At 42.5% G+C, this 14,910-nt stretch overlaps 1 protein-coding gene across 1 annotated transcript; it reads right to left on the reverse strand.

Moving 5' to 3' along the window:
• Positions 1-2,580: 2,580 nt before the first annotated feature.
• On the reverse strand, positions 2,581-7,930 carry LOC307131638 (uncharacterized protein). The gene is made up of 2 exons (XM_079825392.1): positions 3,073-7,930; positions 2,581-2,889 (listed from the first exon to the last, which is right to left on the reverse strand). Exons 1-2 carry the CDS (start codon positions 3,718-3,720, stop codon positions 2,599-2,601), a joined length of 939 nt encoding a protein of 312 aa, XP_079681518.1. The 5' UTR covers positions 3,721-7,930; the 3' UTR covers positions 2,581-2,598.
• Between the last annotated feature and the right edge of the window lie 6,980 nt (positions 7,931-14,910).

Genomic DNA, 14,910 nt, shown 5'->3' on the forward strand with positions numbered 1-14,910 from the left:
ACCACTATCGCATGCTGATGACATTTTATTCTTCTATAGAAACTTGCATTGTAGCCTACGAGTCAATAGGTGTCATCATTGTACAGTCTACATGCATGTCGTACCCAAGTTTAAAAGATCCATGTCGCACAGTGGGATTTATGATGATTTTAGGATTGCTAAAATCGTGCAGTGTGTCCCGGGCTTAAAGGTACAGTTTTTGCTATTTTTTTCTGAGAGAGCATGTAAGGTCCGTGAAATTGAATTACCTGAAGTTATTACTGTACACAGAATATTCAGCTCGTACTCCCAGAATTACAATCACATTGACTATATCTACTTCTGACGGCGTTACTATAATTGAGCTCACTGATGCGGTTTTCTTCCGAACAGGCTCTCTGTCAGTCGGACCTGCAACCCTTTTTTTTTTCTCTGGTTGGTTGGTGTGTGTGTGTGCAGGCGTGCATGCCATGCATGTTGTGGTACACATAACTGATGATGATTGGTGGGTGGGAGACAAGGTTGAGGTTGATAGGTTGAGTTCACACACACACACACACACACACCTATGACACACGCACACGCATATGCGCAGTCACACACACCATGAGTCAGAGCGATGGCAAGTCCAACGATTTCAAAGGTGCTTTCGCAAACTGGAAGTATAAGCGCTACTTTTCCCTCGTTGAGGTGAAAGGTAAGAATGTTTATGTAACGTGCAACTTATGCCCAGGAATAAAGAGTCTGGCAAGTTGGTGGCAAGTAATTCTAATCTAATGAAGCACCTCACATCACATGCCGCCACGAAATTAGTGGTTAAAAACCCAGGTGATAACGTGAGCTCCACTACCAAAAGGGTAGTATAGTACTGATAATATTTTCAATATTTACACTATATATAGGCCTACTGATAATATTTACAATAATGTATTGAATTTGATAGGTGTCTCTCACATTGTCCCACAGCAACATTACAATAGTGTACATCAGTGATTCTCAAACTTTTTATACCAAGTACCACCTCAGAAAATATTTGGCTCTCCAAGTACCACCATAATGACCAACATTAAAATACAGTAGCATAGTAGGCCTAACTATTCAACTACATCTCTGCACAGTTCAAAAACGAGGCAGTTTATAAATATTATTAATAGGTATATTTATTTTTGTCAGCCAATGTAACATTGTAAATACACAGTTTGTACATTAACACATACATTAACAGGTAAATAAAATAATGATTACATTAAAATGTGTTGTATCTAAAAATTTTATTAAAACTGTAATGTACTTAAATGTAAAAAAAAACTTTACTCAAATAAAGATTAAATTAAAATGTATTGTTTTAACATTAATTTATATTTAAAGTCAAAATTAAATATTTGTTTTGAGTTTGTCACACCACAGAAACATGTGTTATTAAATGTGTGTCAAATTTAAATTATAAAAAAAGCCAAGCAAAATCTTGAAAAAATAAGCAGAATACTCTGATCTCAAACACTGTCTGCGCTGAAACCACGCCCACTAGCGGGAACGTAGCAGTAAGCATACAAGACAACTGGGCAGTGGCACATACTGCAACGATGGCACCAGATGTTGGCGGGATGGGCAGATGAAGTCCTGTGTCGGTCCGGCAGTGGGTTATCAGTGAATCCCAGTTGTCTCCGATGAACGTTTGTAAAACTATCCAGTGTAAAACGATCACTGCAGAGGCAGGTGTTGGTGGTGTTCAAGGACTGTTCACAAAATTTATCCACATCTTCTTGATATCAGCGATTTTGTTTTATAAGCTTTTTATATCTTTTACAATTAGGTAATATGCATTTACGTGATGAAGGCATAACTAGCTAGCTAACTGTAGGCTGTAGTAACTAATGGTAGTGACAGCAACACGCGATTGAACGGGCGAACTGATGCGAATGCCCTCTAACATTAGTTTTTATAATTTTAGGGGAGGGGCCAGGCTCAGTGGCTCCAGTGCGTCATCGAGCCACCATTTTAGTACTACACAGTTCACAGTCTTTGTAACGTGTTTCAGCAATACATTTCTAACATTTATAATGTGTTTAGAAAAGAAACAAATTTTAGAATCGCCTTTATAGCGACTTTAATTTAGTGATTCCTCTGCGTACCACTAGAGGGAGCCTGAGTACCACTAGTGGTATGCGTACCACACTTTGAGAACCACTGGTGTACCTTAATGTACAATGTTTTATAATAATATTTTATTCTATTTAGTGTCCAATTCATTCATTTAACATATTTAATATTGGGGGCATCCAAGTTATTTGACATATTTGAACATTTGAAGAAAAAAAAAGTAACACAGTAGTTACTTTTCCTGGTAATTAGTTACTTTTATAATGATGTAACTCAGTTACTAACTCAGTTACTATTTGTAACAAGTAACTAGTAACTATAACTAATTACTTTTTTAAAGTAACGTGCCCAACACTGCAGACTTGTGCAGTGGATTTTATGGTTGACACTGGGTCTTCCGTATCTATCCTGCCTTACAGCACTTTTACATGCCATTTCAGTAATGTTGTGCTGCCGCAATCCACAGCCAGGCTGTAATGATATGACGGAGAAGATTCAGTTGCAAGTAAAAAGTATTTATTAAAGGAAGCAGGTCAGAGATAGTGAGAGATGGTGGTGGAATGAGGGAATTGGCCCTTGGCAGCACAGGGACACTGAGGACAGCCCTGACCTCCGGTGGAGAATGAAGGTGATGGCGATGATGAAGGTAATCCGGGAAATGGAGACGATGATCAATACCGGAAACCAGGAAGAGAGAGAGAGAACACGAGCGACTGAAGCACTGGACGAAAGACGAACACACAGGCACTGGTAACTGGCAGGAAACACACAGGAGACAGGCAGGAACACACGGGAACATCCAAGAACGCTCTGACAAAGAAAGGAGATAACAGAGAGACTAAATAGGGTGTGCTGATCAGCAGCAGCTCCCGCGCTGATCGGCGACAGCTGATGAACAGATCATCAGCTCTCTCTCCACACCAGAGGAGAGAGGGTGAATTCCTAAACCGTGACAGTACCCCTCCCCCTAGAGGCGCTCCCAGAAGAACTTACCTGTTGATTGTAATCATCAATAAGGGAGTGATCCAGAATGTCCCTAGCAGGAACCCAACTTCTCTCCTCCGGACCGTAACCCTCCCAGTGCACCAGGTACTGGAAACCGTGTCCCCTCCGTCTCGAGTCCAGAATACGATTGACCGAATACGTAGGTTCCCTGTCAACAAGTTGCGGCGGTGGGGGAACCGGCGGATTAAGGTGAGAACGAAAAACAGGTTTTAATTTGGAGACATGAAAGGTGGGGTGAATTTTCCTATAAGCCGGAGGTAGTTTGAGGCGGACTGTCACCAGACTAATGATCTTGGTGACAGTGAACGGGCCAATGAATTTGGGGTCTAGCTTATTAAACACGGAGCGGAGCGAAATGTTCTTGGTAGAAAGCCACAGTTTTTGACCCACAACGTATATGTGAGGCCTTGACCGGTGGCGATCGGCTTTAGCCTTAGTGCGCGCCCCCACCTGGAGCATAGTCTCATGGTCTCTGGCCCATGTGCGGTGGCACCTCTGGACAAAGGCGTGAGCGGAGGGGACCGCGACTTCAGAATCCAGACTCTGAAAAATTGGTGGCTGGTAGCCTAGACTACACTTAAACTGAGAGAGGCCTGTGGATGACACTGGCAACGAGTTATGTGCGTACTCAACCATAGAAAGTTGTTGGCTCCAGGATGAAGGACTCTTGGACTGCAAACATCGCAACACTCTCTCCAAATCTTGGTTGGCTCACTCAGTCTGACTATTGCTCTGAGGATGGTAACCCGAAGACAGACTGACTGTGGCTCCTAGTAATCTACAAAACTATTGCCAGAATTTGGACACAAATTGGGAACCCCTGTCGGAGACCACGTCCATCAGGAGGCCATGTATACGAAAGATGTGATCTACAACAGACACCGCTCCTTAGCTGAGGGTAATTTGGGCAAGGGGATAAAATGAGCTGCTTTCGAGAACTGGTCCACTACGGTTAAAACAACCGTTATACCATTAGAGGGCGGGAGGGCGGTGACAAAATCTAGCGCTATGTGGGACCAGGGTCTCGAAGGGACAGACAGCGGATGGAGTAACCCATCAGGAGTTCGGTTAGACGTCTTGCCAATGGCACAAACTGAGCAAGCCAAAACAAAACTGCGAATGTTGTGAGCCATTAATGGCCACCAGAATCGTTGCTTTATTAAACAACTAGTCCGGTTTACTCCTGGGTGACAAGCGATGTTGGAGCAGTGACCCCATCGAATAACTTCGGACCGTAACTCCTCCGGTACAAACAATCGACTCGGTGGACTGCCGGGCGGAGGCGTTACCCCTTCTAAGGCCAACCTGAATTTCGATTCGACCTCCCATGTGAGTGTGGAGACAGCTATCCTCTCAGGCAAAATGCACTCGGGAGTAACCGGGCATTCGGATGGATCAAAAATGCTAGATAAAGAATCGGTTTGATGTTCTTGGACCCGGGGCGGTACGAGAGAGAAAAGTCAAAAAGTCCGAAAAAAGTGCCCACCGAGCCTGCCTGGAGTTGAGTCTTTTAGCACAGTGTTTCCCAACCTTTTTTCAGTCATGGCACCCTTTGAAAATGTTCTCCATTTTGTGGCAACCCCTCACATACATTACGCTAGGGATATAACGGTACAGATTGCTCACAGTTCGGTTTGTATCACGGTTTTAGGTTCACGGTTTTGGTACGGTTCAGTATTTGCTATGTTCAGGGAAAAAAGGACTAGCCTACTGTCAAATAAAAATAAAGAAAATAATAAGAACAAATAATTTAAATACAAGCAGCAGCACAAATAAATACTATTGAGCAAAGATACTAATAAAATAAACTATGCTTTTCAGGTTTTTCAGGTACGTCTAACATTAGTTTTCAGGTACAGAAATTGATCAAATGTAAAATAACATTGCATATTTGACAGTATAAATTAAAGATTAATCCTATTAAACTTACAAAAGCTATTCAATCAAGAGCAGTGAGTGATGTCCTTGTCTTTTGTTGTTTGACATTAAACAGACAGCAGTAAAGGCTACTGCCCCTTTAAGACCTAATGCACGGATATGCGTCGTCTTTCTCGAGTGTTTAAAGTTTACTTAAGGCATATACAGATTATGTCTGCTAGAATACTCATCAAGATGGACATGTTGACATACTTTTTTGTGTGAGTTTGTCCGTTCAAGAGCAAGACTTGAAAGAGAACTCAATATTTGTGTGCTGTGAGACATATGCGCGCTTTCAGATGAGTGCACAGAGACAAATTTTCTCACAGCGCGCGCGACTTTCGGAACTCATTCGCGTCTTCTGGCACTACTACACCCGGGTGATGACGGCGAAAATTACTGGTCATATTCGAACATACGGCAGCATTCGTATGCATTGAACAAAGTTTACAAAGAGATAATTATTTAAAAAATTTGAACAAAAAATTTTTTTTTAAGGACTTTTACACGACACCCCTGCTCTCGCCACGGCAACCTGGTTGGGAAACACTGTTGTGGCGGGGGGGGCGTGGTTCCGCGAGGTCTGCACGGGTGGAGAGAGTGAGGAGAGGAGCGGTGAGTAAGCAGGTCAAGTGCATGATGATAAACACCTGTGTCTGATTGCAGTGATTGGTGCGGAGAGACCGGATAAAGCCGCTCCCCACACAGTGTTCGAGGAGAGAGACGGACTGAGGGCTCGTGGAGTGAAGTTGGATCTGAGAGAGAGTTGACCCTGATGTGCTGACTACAGAGACAAGTTTACAGTTACTGAGTATATAGTTGTGAAGAGAGAGCGCGTGGTGTCAGTTTGTATTGTTTTGAGTTGAATAAAATATCCACGAGTCCCAGTCCACAGCCAACCCTGCCTTCTTCCTTCCACCCTCATACGAACGTTGTTACACTGGTGCCTGCCCCACAAGACGGCACAATGGGTCGGTCCAGTGCTACCGTCCCATGTCGCTGAACTCGGCCATCCGACTGGCGGAGGACCAGATGGTGGCGTGCCAGGGGGTCGGCGAACCCCTGCCAGCTGTCTCTCTCCCCTCTTCTTTTGTCTCCCCTAATTTTCTCCCTCTCTCGCCCTCTCCTGCGAGACCTGTCCCTTCTCCTAGGTCCCGCTCTCTTATCCTTATTTTTCCGTGTTAAAGGATAGGTTGTATCGAGTAACCCAAGATACTCAAACAAAACAGGATACAACACAGTTATTGTTACCACAGAGCCGTTGGGAAATGCTTTTCCAGGCGGCTCATTATAATCCCGTGCTGGACATTTGGGGCAAACAAGCACATTGAATCGTTTAATGGCCCGATTCTTTTGGCCGGGCATTCACGAGAATGTGCGCAGATGGTGTGCCGCTTGTCCCACTGGCCGCTCCAAAAGCGCCTTTGTGCCCTCTACCTCTCGTGCAGGCCCCCTTCGAAAGCATTGGTATGGACCTCATCGGGCCATTGGAACGATCCGCACGGGGACACCGGTTTGCATTAGTCATAGTGGACTATGCAACCCGGTACCCTGAAGCAGTAACCCTCCGCACCATTTCAGCGAAAAGTGTGGTGACCATGATTCGTAAGTTTGTTCACGAAGACTCCAAAAATTGGGATAAATGGCTGGAACCCCTGTTATTTGCTGTGAGAGAGGTCCCACAAACCTCCACAGGGTTTTCCCCGTTCGAGTTACTGTATGGGCGTCAGCCCCGGGGGGTGCTTAACGTCATGCGGGAAACTTGGGAGGAGGGGCCGTCTGAAAGCAAGAACGAAATTCAGTATGTCCTGGACCTGAGAGCAAAACTCCACACTCTGGCGCGGCTGTCAATGGAGAATTTGCTACAGACCCAGGACACACATAGCCGGTTGTATAACAGGGGAACCAGGTTGCGAGAATTTGCATCAGGAGATAAGGTACTTGTATTATTGCCCACCTCTAGCTCAAAATTGCTCGCCAAGTGGCAAGGATCGTTTGAGGTCACACAACGAGTGGGAGATCTCAATTATGAGGTGGTTAGAACGGATAGGAACGGGGCACATCAGATATACCATCTTAATCTTCTTAAAAAATGGAAGGAGGCAGGTGCAGTGTTGCTGGCGACGGTGGTAACCAATGAGGATGATCTGGGGCCGGAAGCGAGTGTCAAATGCCAATTCGTCACCCTGGCCCCAGGGGGCGATCACCTCTCACCATCCCAGCTCACTGACATTGCCAGGTTGCAGGCAGATTTTGCGGATGTGTTCTCGTCTCTACCCGGTCGGACTGACCTCATACGGCACCATATTGAGACAGAGCTGGGCGTGGTGGTTCGCAGCCGGCTGTATAGGCTACCTGAACACAAAAAAAAGTAGTTCAGACGGAATTAGAAGCCATGCTAGACTTGGGGGTAATAGAAGAATCCCACAGCGATTGGGCGAGCCCGATAGTTTTGGTTCCGAAAACGGACGTCTCAATCCGGTTCTGTGTGGATTATCGCAAGGTGAACGCTGTGTCGAAATTCGATGCTTATCCAATGCCGAGGGTTGACGAGTTGCTTGATCGGCTAGGTTCGGCTCGCTTTTATTCGACACCGGATTTAACAAAAGGATATTGGCAGATCCCCTTAACTCCATTATCCAAAGAAAAAATGGCTTTCACAACGCCGTTCGGGTTACACCAATTTGTCACGCTTCCGTTCGGGTTGTTCGGGGCACCCGCCACCTTTCAGCATACACCTGGCGTACACCCAAAACCACGGTGACTTTGAGATTTATCAATATGGACGTTGGCGTACGGCACGCTCAAATCCTACGCCAGCTCAGGAGGTGGTGTACGCACGTTTTGAGTTAGTGCGAAAATGCGCAGAAAAACAATTCCTAACACCACAAAACGCACTGACAAAGATATGCTATATTATGACCCACTGTAAAACAACAACAGCAACAACAACAACTAAAGCCCTATTCACACGGGATAAGTATGCTATTATCTGGGGACCTCGTGTGATTTAGAAATTACTCCCCCACATCTGAATTTTGCATGGCGCATTCGCACGGGATAAGCTGTGATTTTACTTGAATTTACTGACTTATCTCCCGGATATGATGTAAAGACTTGAAAATGTTTTTTCGTTGTAGATATAGCTGTATGAAATTATAAACAGTCATATCGATATCATTTTGATTGTTTTATAGTATTAAAAATAATTTAGTTCAGATAGAGAAGAGACGCAAATAAAAACGTAACTGAGCAATATAATAACAATATACGACGGAAGATTCAGTTTCAAAGCTACATGTAAAAGTGCCCATTTAAGCAAGTTGTCATTGTACTGTTCTGTTTTTGTGTTTTACGTTAAGAATAATATTAAACACACCATTCAAGCAATTTACTCCCAAATTGGTGCTCATTCTAAAGTGAAAGTATAATCCGCGCGGCCGCACAGGACTTCATAACGGTGCGCATTATATGCAGCCTAGCTCCATTCTTCGTGAAAGATAAAGATAGAAATGCGCACAGGACACAGAAACCTTGCAAAAATGATATACGATCCGCCTAATCCCGGCCAAATCACAGAGATGCCGATTCGCACGGGACTAATGTTATCACGGGACCTCGGTGTTTGGCGAAATATGGTAGGTAATTTGCGGGGGAATATTTACTTTACATATTACAGACATGGCCGAAACACACGGGATTAAGATCACAGACATTCTCTGCAATTATTACAAATCACCAGAGGTCCCCACATAATAGGCTACTAATCCCGTGCGAATAGGGATATAGTTATAAACTTCAATGTTTAATTTGTGTGACTTTACCAAAGCATTTGATTTGTAGGCATATGTATTCCTCCAGTTGCAAGCCTGTGCGCTTTACCTGACGTTTCAGGCCCGGCAGCTGCGCACGGACTGGGACTGAAAATAATTCAGACTGACAAAATAATAAAAATGACATTCTTCTTCTTTTAAATAATAATAAAATAAATAATAATAATAACAACATTCTTCTTCTTAATAACAATAAGCGTCATTAATAATACAAATCATAATAATAATAATAAGAATCTTACAAATTGTCATGCAATTATTAATGTGAATGAATGGTACTCCACATCACATCATCATCACTATTGTACACCCCAATACATGTGACGTGATACGAAATTAAATGCTAATTATTTCAAAACACGTGCTGTGAAATAATGAATTGTGATAGGTTTCTCATCCAAACAGCTATTTAAAGGGGTGGTAAACCACGATTTCACTATTCTAACTTTAGCTAACGTGTAATGTTGCTGCTTGAGCATAAACAACATCTGCAAAGTTACAACGTTCAAAGTTTAAAGCAAAGGGAGATATTTGCTTTTAAAGAAATCAGTTTCTAAGGACTACAGCAAACGGCCGCTAGGGACTACTACACATTCACCCAGGTTTTGCTGACATCACCAGGCCCAATATTTACATAAACCCCTCCTCCGGGGAATATGAAATAAGGGGGGGGTGAGGCCATTTTGTACCGCGGCGCTGTTGTGGTATAGTAGGCTGGAGTGTTGTTGCCGTGATGCCAAGGAAACGCTGTTATTTTCATCCGGATTGCAGGTCTGGGGTACTTGCTCTGTTCAGCCTTCATAGGGACGGGGGTGCGTTGCAGAACGTTTAAAATAAAACATGTTATATGCACGTGTGTTTGAGTCAGCGGGGAATCAGGCACGCGCAGGGCTCCCTGCAGCACATCCACGGAGGAGAACATCCACCGTCTTCGCGATTTCAATGCCAGATTTGCACAACGTCAGCTGCGTGAAAAAAACACTGCCGGTGCGTGGATGCATGACGCGCGCGCTGCACATTTCACGGAGGACAACACAAACTTCCAAAACTTCGCGAGTTCAATACAGGATATGCACAACGGCTTGTCCTGAAAGCTGGATTTACAAACAGAAGCTGTTTACGGGCCACAACCTGTAAGTCTGATTTATTTTTCATCGATGTGTTTTCCTGTAATAGGTTGTAGCAAGGAAGTAAACAGATGACAACGCTGTTCTGCAAACCAGTCTGTTAAATGCTCATTCATACTTAACGTTATCCGACGAACACCTATCGTTACAAACACTAACGTTAAAATCTCAACAGCGAACCTGGCATTAGTGTAAATGATTCTTTGATTAGAGCTTTTATGTATTGTTTATCTACAGGCATGCTAAACATGGTTCTGTGTGTGATTTGGCTAACTTACTAGTTTAAGCCAGTGCTTAGTGTTTGTTTTGGGTTAGTTATTGTGACAGATATTTGGCTATAATCGTTCTAAAAATACAAAAGTTAAAGTGCCATTCAGTAGCGATCATTATAGATCCGCAGTCTTTACTCTTGAGGACTGAACAGGTTCTGCTCGATCATCTTCACTCAAATGTTCTGGGTCTGATTCGGGCTCAGATTGGTATGGTTTTATTGACGCCGTTGTTTCTAACACTGACCAAAGCACAGCCTCCGATAAAGGTAAGGGGCGTGACGTTTCCGACATACGTGCACTAGGCGTTTAGCGAATCACAACACACTGGGCCAGCTAACCAATCTGAGCCCATCGCGTATTTTTGAGGGACTGGCTTCATACAACCCGGAAAGCATCAGACCGTTTTACAAGGAGGGACAGAGCAGTGTAGAATAAAGGTCAAATATATGAAAAATAAGGCAATTTTTTTTAAAACGAAGCATGAACACATGTTACAGTGCACCCCACAAACACAGTCAAGCCTTCAAAAGAATGTGTTTTACCACCCCTTTAAACTGGATTTCCACCGTACACCTTTTTGTGGGCGCCTTTAATCCCACTCTTTAAAGGGGTGGTAAAACACATTCTTTTGAAGGCTTGATTGTGTTTGTGGGGTGCACTGTAACGTGTTCATGCTTCGTTTTTAAAAAAATTGCATTATTTTTCATATATTTGACCTTTATTCTACACTGCTCTGTCCCTCCTTGTAAAACGGTCTGATGCTTTCCGGGTTCTATGAAGTCAGTCCCTCAAAAATACGCAATGGGCTCAGATTGGTTAGCTGGCCCAGTGTGTTGTGATTCGCTAACCGCAGTGCACGTTTATCGGAAACGCCACGCCCCTTACCTTTACCGGTAGACTGTGCTTTGAGTAGTATTAGAAACAATGGCGTCAATAAAACCATACCAATCTGAGCCCGAATCAGACCCAGAACATTTTAGTGAAGATAATCGAGCAGAACCTGTTCAACCTGTTCAGTCCTAAAGAGTAAAGACTGCAGATCTATAGTGATCGCTACTGAATGGCACTTTTGTATTTTTAGAACGATTATAGCCAAATATCTGTGGCAAGAACTATTAACCCAAAACGAACACTAAACACTGGCTTTACTAGTAGCCAAATCACACACAGAACCATGTTTAGCATGCCTGTAGATAAACAATACATACAAGCTCTAATCAAATAATAATTTACACTAATGCCAAGTTCGCTGTTGAGATTTTAACGTTAGTGTTTGTAACGTTAGGTGTTAGTCGGATAACGTTAAGTGAATGAGCATTTAACAGACTGGTTTGCAGAACAGCGTTGTCATCTGTTTACTTCCTTGCTACAATGTACAATTAACGTATTACAGGAAAACACATTGATGAAAAATCAATCAGACTTACAAGTTGTGGCCCGTAAACAGCTTCTGTTTGTAAATCCAGCTTTCAGGACAAACCGTGGTGCGAATCCTGTATTGAACTCGCGAAGATTGTGGATGTTTTCCTCCGTGAAATGTGCAGCGCGCGCGTCGTGCATCCACGTGTGACAAGTGTTCCTAACTCATCTAATTTATAATGGGTCTACTATAGTCTGTTATAATAATGGTTATATTAGAATACAGTTCAAGGTTGTCACTGTTAGACGAGTAATGTTGAAAAGTGGAATGCAGAAAATACTGATCCTTCTGTTGGTTGATTATTCGTCGATCTATTGGTAATGCCTCAGGGTTTCTGTAGGGGGATTGCATGCGCGCGCCTCTCTTCCTCATTCAATACAGACGAGTGAAGGCGAGAGCTGCGTCATGTGTGTTTCTTAAACCTTCTCCCGTTACTTTTCCCCTTTTTAAGGTAAATACCAATCACAAAGCAATGTAGATATTAACATTTGTGTATAATACATTTCGTTATGGTATTATGGTTTTATACGGGTAAAATAGACATTTTTGCGCTGTTTAAAGAGTTTCGTGCTAACTGCAAAGATGTGTAGTTTTATGCTAGCATTTGGAGACCTCGTGGCTTCGTTGTGACCGAGTCTCGACACATATGAGTGTTTACTGTGTCGTTTGTGTTTAAGCTAATCACTACTACATATATGTACACATATTTCTGCTGTAAAGTTATTTTGTATTTACGTGATCACTACAAGGGTGAATCTATGTGATGCTGAGATACTGAATATTGCCGAATGATGTTAAAAGTACAATTAATATTTGTGTTACTTGAGAAATCATTTAAAAGGGAGTATTAAAATGTATTTTGATAACTTTGTTTAAAACAACGAATATTTCATATGGTAATTAAGTTAAAAAGATAATTTAGAAAACAGTAAAAGGTCGTGTCTGTGGTTGATGTTGGAGGCTGGAATGTATGTTTTCTTGTATACATTGTTCAAAAGCATTCAATACAGACGAGTGAAGGCGAGAGCTGCGTCATGTGTGTTTCTTAAACCTTCTCCCGTTTCTTTTCCCCTTTTTAAGGGTACAACACACGCACTGGCAGTGTGTGTCTCGCGCAGCTGACGTTGTACAAATCCGGCATTGAACTCGCGAAGATTGTGGATGTTTTCCTCCGTGAAATGTGCAGAGGGAGGCGCGCCCGTCGTGCATGATTCATTTTCCAGTCTTCTCCTCCACCTGTCTGTCTCGTGCTTTATGATGGGCAGCATATATCAGAGACCTGTTCCCCTCTGCCTCAAACACATGCATATAACATGCTGTATGTTAAACGCCCATCCCCAGACCTGCAATCCGGATGAAAATAACAGTGTTTCGTCGGCATTGCAGCAACACCACTCCAGCCTATACCACTATACCACAACAACAGCGATACAAAATGGCCTCACCCCCCCTTATTTAATATTCACGGAGGAAGGGTTTATGTAAATATTGAGGCTGGTGATGTCACCAACCCTGGAGGAATGTCTGTAGTCTCCTACTGGCCGTTTGCTGTAGTCGTTAAAAATGGATTTCTTTAAAAGCAAATATCTCCCTTTGCTTTAAACTTTGAACGTTGTAACTTTGCAGATGTTGTTTATGCTCAAGCAGCAACATTACACTCTAGCTAAAGTTAGAATAGTGAAATCGTGGTTTACCACCCCTTTAAACTCCCAAATAAAACAATTTAGTTTTTTTTCCACTTCCCTGGTGGTGATGGTCTGGATCTCCATGTCGCTGAAGTTTCGCTTCTTTGCCGTCTTCCGTGTGTCCATGGCGTAAAATTAGGGCGTGGGGGAGGCAGAGACTTGAATATATAGGGGCGTGTTATTCTAATGACGATCGTTTTCAGCCGCGGCATTTATCAAGGGCAGGTTTTGCGTACGCCTGGATTTCAGAGGTGCGCCAGCTTCATAAATCAGGCGGTGAGAGGAGTGTAAGCATAATCTTACGCCAACATATATGCCTGTTTCTACGCAAGATTGATAAATGAGGGCCACTGTGTGTAAATGCAGTCAGATCAGTTACACCTTAAATTGCTGCTGCAATTGCGTTTACACAATCTGCTGTATTATGATCATTATCACACCCAGGTCCCCTGGGGCAATCTCTTTAAATTATGCTGTTTATACAAGCCAGATCTGTGTTTAGAGCATCAGGTAATTTGGTATTTATGGTGCCATTTGAACTCTTGACCATTTGGATCTCTGTGGTGTGTAACCCCTGTAGAGTGAATGCCTTAAGTTAACACAACACAACTTTCATTACATTCCCAGTAAAATAACTTCCCCAATCAGGTCCCATGTAATCTGACACTCCCAGAGAGGAATTTGCTAACACTTGCGGGTTTCATGGCAATGGAAAACTTGTACCTCCCCTTTCTCATTGGGTTGCAGATCAATGAAATTTAAATTGTTAGGCCTCAACTGAATTCAGCCTATTCAAGTTACAGCAATCAGGTTAATCATTTAACTGGGCATTGTAATTTTTTTCATTTAAATTCTTGCACAAATAGAAGGTAAAGAAGTTCTTTCTCTTCATGTTTTCCATTTCAGTTTTCTTCCTTAACAGTTCTTTCTTTACTATCTATATTCTCCTTCCCATCATTTCAACACTAATCGTGCACTTGCCGTCTTGTTCCCTGCTTGCACATCCCATCTTTTTACATTCTAATCCTTATTATACTTTCCCAACATTCTTTCCTCTTCTAAATAATGCTGAATCATCATGAGATTAAAAACCATTCCTGGCCATTATAATATAATTCACATTATAATCATAATATAAATCATATTATATTAAAATAGTATGAATTAAAAAATAATTTTATTATTTCTCTGCTGAGTCATTTGTCCAGAATAATTTGTTATCATCTCACTGATCTTTTAGATTGGCCCTGCAGCTACTGCTGTGCTGGCCTGATCATTGCGTGCACCGCAACAAGACCAAACTGGAAACCAGTTATAAACTTAGATGCTGTGGATGTTCAATAAACTGCAAACACTGAGAGCACGGGTCAAATAATTGCTCAATTCAAAGATTTTTGTGACTACACAATATAGAATTGGGCACAATTTTCTTGTTTTGGGCTGAGAAGTTATCAATTGCATTCTTTGGAGAATCTATTTGCATATGAAAAGGCAAGGCAAGGCAAGTTTATTTGTATAGCACATTTCATACACAGTGGCAATTCAAAGTGCTTTACAGATAAATGAAGTTAA

The sequence above is a fragment of the Gobio gobio genome, assembly GCF_949357685.1.
Source record: "Gobio gobio genome assembly, chromosome: 9".
In the NCBI taxonomy this organism is placed as follows: Eukaryota; Metazoa; Chordata; class Actinopteri; order Cypriniformes; family Gobionidae; genus Gobio; species Gobio gobio.

What these genes read in the sequence shown, in the direction of transcription:
- LOC307131638 (XM_079825392.1), bottom strand. Translation starts at nt 3,720, where the DNA reads ATGGTTGAGTACGCACATAACTCGTTGCCAGTGTCATCCACAGGCCTC. An exon ending in TTGATGATTACAATCAACAG is followed by an intron (nt 2,890 to 3,072) that starts GTAAGTTCTTCT and finishes TTTCTTTGTCAG; the next exon opens with AGCGTTCTTGGATGTTCCCG.